Source organism: Colobus angolensis, unplaced genomic scaffold, assembly GCF_000951035.1.
Source record: "Colobus angolensis palliatus isolate OR3802 unplaced genomic scaffold, Cang.pa_1.0 Scaffold183, whole genome shotgun sequence".
Lineage (NCBI taxonomy): Eukaryota > Metazoa > Chordata > Mammalia > Primates > Cercopithecidae > Colobus > Colobus angolensis.
The window spans coordinates 349876-353745 of record NW_012114966.1 but is presented as its reverse complement, the minus strand read 5'-3'; the positions used below and the strand labels follow the sequence as shown (position 1 = coordinate 353745).

The following is a 3870-nucleotide window of genomic DNA, read 5'->3' as shown; positions in this document are numbered from 1 at the left end:
GTTCACGTCGGCCACCTCCACAGAAACACTGGCCGTGGCCCACAGTGAAGGCGAGCCCCCGTCCCGCGCGGTCACCACCAGCTCATAGGCTGACACGTTCTCGCGGTCCAGGGCACTGTCCAGCACCAACGAGTAGTAATTCTTGAAGGTGGACACCAGCTTGAAAGGGACGTGGGACGTCAAGGAGCAGGTGACCAGCCCATTGACACCCATGTCTTTGTCGGACACGCTGATCAGGGCAATGACTGTACCCAGTGGAGCGTCCTCTCTAATTGGAAGTGATAAAGACTTGAATTCCAAATCTGGGACATGATCGTTGTTGTCTTCTACTTCCACAATAACTCTACAATGGCCAGAAAGTGGGAGCTGTCCCTTATCAATGCCCTCTACAATAATTTCATAGGATTTGCTTTCTTCAAAATCAATATATCCCTTTACAATAATTTGTCCAGTAATTGGATCTATGTGAAACTTGGATTTCACATTTGGCGAAACATCATTTGAGAATGAATAAACAATGTCCCCATTCAATCCTTCGTCTAAATCTGAGGCGTTAAGTTTAATTACCAGTGTTCCATTAGGAACATTTTCTGGTAATCTCACCTTATAAAGGGTTCTGTCAAAAGCTGGGGCATTGTCATTGGCATCCAGTACTGTGATGAGTAACTGAATAGTGCCAGTCAACTCGGGTTTGCCTCCATCAGAGGCGGTGAGCACTAAAAATATCTCCGGAGCTTCTTCTCTGTCTAAAGATTTCCGTAGTATAAGCCCAAGACCTTTTACCAGCTCATCATCAGATGGTTTTTCCAGAGAAAAGTATTCATTTGGGCTCAGTCTGTAAGTGAGCAGGGCGTTCTCCCCGATATCTGCATCCGAGGCGCCCTCTAGTGGAAACTGAGAGTCAAGCGGCCTCGATTCCGCGATGGACAGGTTCTTTTGTGTTGCTGGGAACACCGGCGGGTTATCGTTAATGTCCCTCACCTCTACGTCCACATGGAAAACCTGCAGCAGCCTGTCCACGATCACCTCCAGATGGATGCTGCACTCAGCGCTCCGCCCACACAGCTCCTCGCGGTCGATCCGAGAATTCACAAACAAAATGCCATTCTGCAGATTTACCTCCAGAAGATCTCCGCGGCCCTTGGACGCCACCCGGAACAGGCGCGGCACCAGCTCCGCCAGCTCCAGCCCCAGGTCCTGCGCGATGCGGCCCACGAAGGTGCCGTGTTTGGCCTCCTCGGAGACCGAGTAGTGGAGCTGACCGTTCCCTGCCTCCCAGGTTGCGAGGAGAAGAAGGAAGAACAGCAGACGCCGGGATTCCTGGCCGCTTCCCCAGGAAAACTCCATCTTTAGTGCACAGTGTTTTGTTCTGATTAAATATCGTTTCTCAAAGTCAAGAGAAATCTTTTGATCAGTCGGTCAAGTGCAGCTGCATCCTCCATATTTCAGACTCCAAAGAGTGCTTATAGTTCCTTCCAGTAAGAATAGAAGGAATTTTCCCTTCTTTCTTCTCTCATGTATTTTGTGGTAAAGAGCGACATCATGTGGCTCCAAACCGTAAGTAGCAATTGTGGAAACCCACACACACTCTACTATCAACTACTTGGTTTTATTTATTCTTTCAGCCGTTTTGGAGAATAGGAATACATTTTGTACTATTGTGGTACACACTGTACCACTGATTGATTGAGTGTGGTCCTTAGTTTCACTATAGGGGCACCTTTTACTTCAGTAGAAATAATTTTTCAACACAGGCTTTAAGTATTACAGAGACCTAACTACACACTTTGTAAACATGTAACCGTAAACTGTTGATTACAAAAATTCATTAAAGATTCCTGTATTCCCAAGAATTCCAGGGTTTTTTATTAATGATAACACCCTCTTCGCCCTAGTATTTTTGGTGTTGTAGATTTGAGAGGACTGGTCTCTAGGGAACTTCTAGTCCCAAGAACAAGCTATTGAAAGGGAAATTTGCAGATGTTTTATAAAAGAATCAAGGACCATCAGCATTTAATTAAATGTCTTCCTTGAGTCATGTCAGGGCTGAAAGTGCAAGGAAGCAGGAAGTTATAGCAAATAGCTTGCATGGAAAAGCATTCCAAATAATTTCATTCATTGGAACTCATTTGCTCCCATGAGCAAGGCTGGTATTCTCATTTTGACTCTTACAGTTTATAAGTACTTGCTTGTTCTCCAGTAGGTAATGTGCCTAAGCTTCTATTTTCTCCTATAGTGCTTATATATTTTAGCCAAACTGAATATTTCCTGCTTTCAATAACATTTTTTAATAAACAAACATGTTCATTTTGTCCTGTCTATAAGTAATCCACATCATTTCTAAACTCTTCTAAAGCCAGTTTTTATAACCACTTAAAAGTTCCCTGACCCATGAAGAATGTCATGATCAAACCAACTGAACAGGTATTTTTTCTTCTTTTACAAACTGCAGCACCAGGGTGGAATCGCATGGGCCATTTATTACATTAATTTATCTCTTATAAGCATTTGAGTATGTTTGTCCTTTTTTGGAATATATATTTTAAAGGGAATAGTTGTATCTTAATTGTTTAATAGCTCAGAGGGACTTACTTAATATTTGCTAAATATTTACCCTGTAGAAAAGGTTTGGTTTCCTTCCATTTCCTAATAAAATGCATTAATTTAAGGTGATCGCATAGCTAGTTGGGAAAATGTGGTGTTTCGGCAGCCTCTATAATTTTCTAAAGATACAAAAAAAGTCTCTAGACATTTCCCCAATTAAGATGTATTTCAAATTCCATGTTGAAAACTTGGGTTTTAGCTTAATTTTTATTCTAATTCTTGGTAATCACGATCTTTGAATCATCCTGGGTATTAATGGGGAATGAAGACTTCCCAATAAATAAACCACAATACATTTATTCTTACATAAAGAAATTTAATACATAAAGACATAATGGTAGCTATTTAAAAACTTTCTTTTCCTCCTGTATTCATAAAGTTCTTTTCATCCTGTTTGTCTAAACAAAAAATCAATCTAGTGAAAATAGCTTTATGCTCCCTCTCTATCGAAGAGCTACATTCACACAAACACACACACACACACACAAATCAAAACAACAACAAAAAAACCCACCAACGTTCTGAATCAAACAGAAACCAGGGTACTTTCACTATTTGGGGACCCAAACTAGATTTTTACAAAATGATCATTGACATCAAGCACATTGGAAAAAAAGAGGAAGAATTCCATTTTCACACATTTCATTTGTAATATTTTCATTTACCAGGTATTTTAATGTACAGATGGGGAATGCAGCAGAATAGAAAAGGATGTTTATTTGGTAGCTATTCAATATTTATTTGGCATAGCATCAATATATCTGCGAAGCAAAAATTCCAAAGTCTTCAAAATGTCTTTGCCAAGAGTCTTGTTAGACAAGAATTTCAAGAGGCAAGCTGGATTTGAAGATTGAAGTTCCATATCTGGGAAGACAAGTACTTTGGCTGACTCTATTATAGTCAAGAAGCTGATAACAGAAATAAATTTTTAAACTATTGACCTGAGATGGACACACTATGGCTACTACTTCATGGACAAGGGAGCAACAAAGGATAGTGGCAAAAAAGGAAATAAAGAAAATGAAAGTTGGGGGAAGGAGAGGAGTCAAGAAAAGTATCTATTTTACATGTTAGACCTCCCACACTGTCAATGAGTATTGACCAGGTTTCAATTGGTTACTATTTCTCTCCAGTGGTAGGGAGACTTAAATGGGAGTCCAGGCCGGGCGCGGTGGCTCACGCCTGTAATCCCAGCTCTCAGGGAGGCAGAGGCGGGAGGATAGCTTGAGCCCAGGAGTTCGAGACCTGCCTGGGTAATACAGCGAG

At 41.2% G+C, this 3870-nt stretch overlaps 1 protein-coding gene across 1 annotated transcript in view; it reads right to left on the bottom strand.

Moving 5' to 3' along the window:
* The window catches only part of LOC105510141 (protocadherin alpha-4-like), a 2688-nt gene extending 1168 nt beyond the window's left edge, over nucleotides 1-1520 (bottom strand). The window contains exon 1 of the mRNA XM_011939773.1: nucleotides 7-1520. Coding sequence (XP_011795163.1) covers nucleotides 7-1347 — 1341 coding nt within the window. The 5' untranslated portion in view covers nucleotides 1348-1520. The remainder of the gene's footprint in view (nucleotides 1-6) is intronic.
* Nucleotides 1521-3870: the final 2350 nt, after the last annotated feature.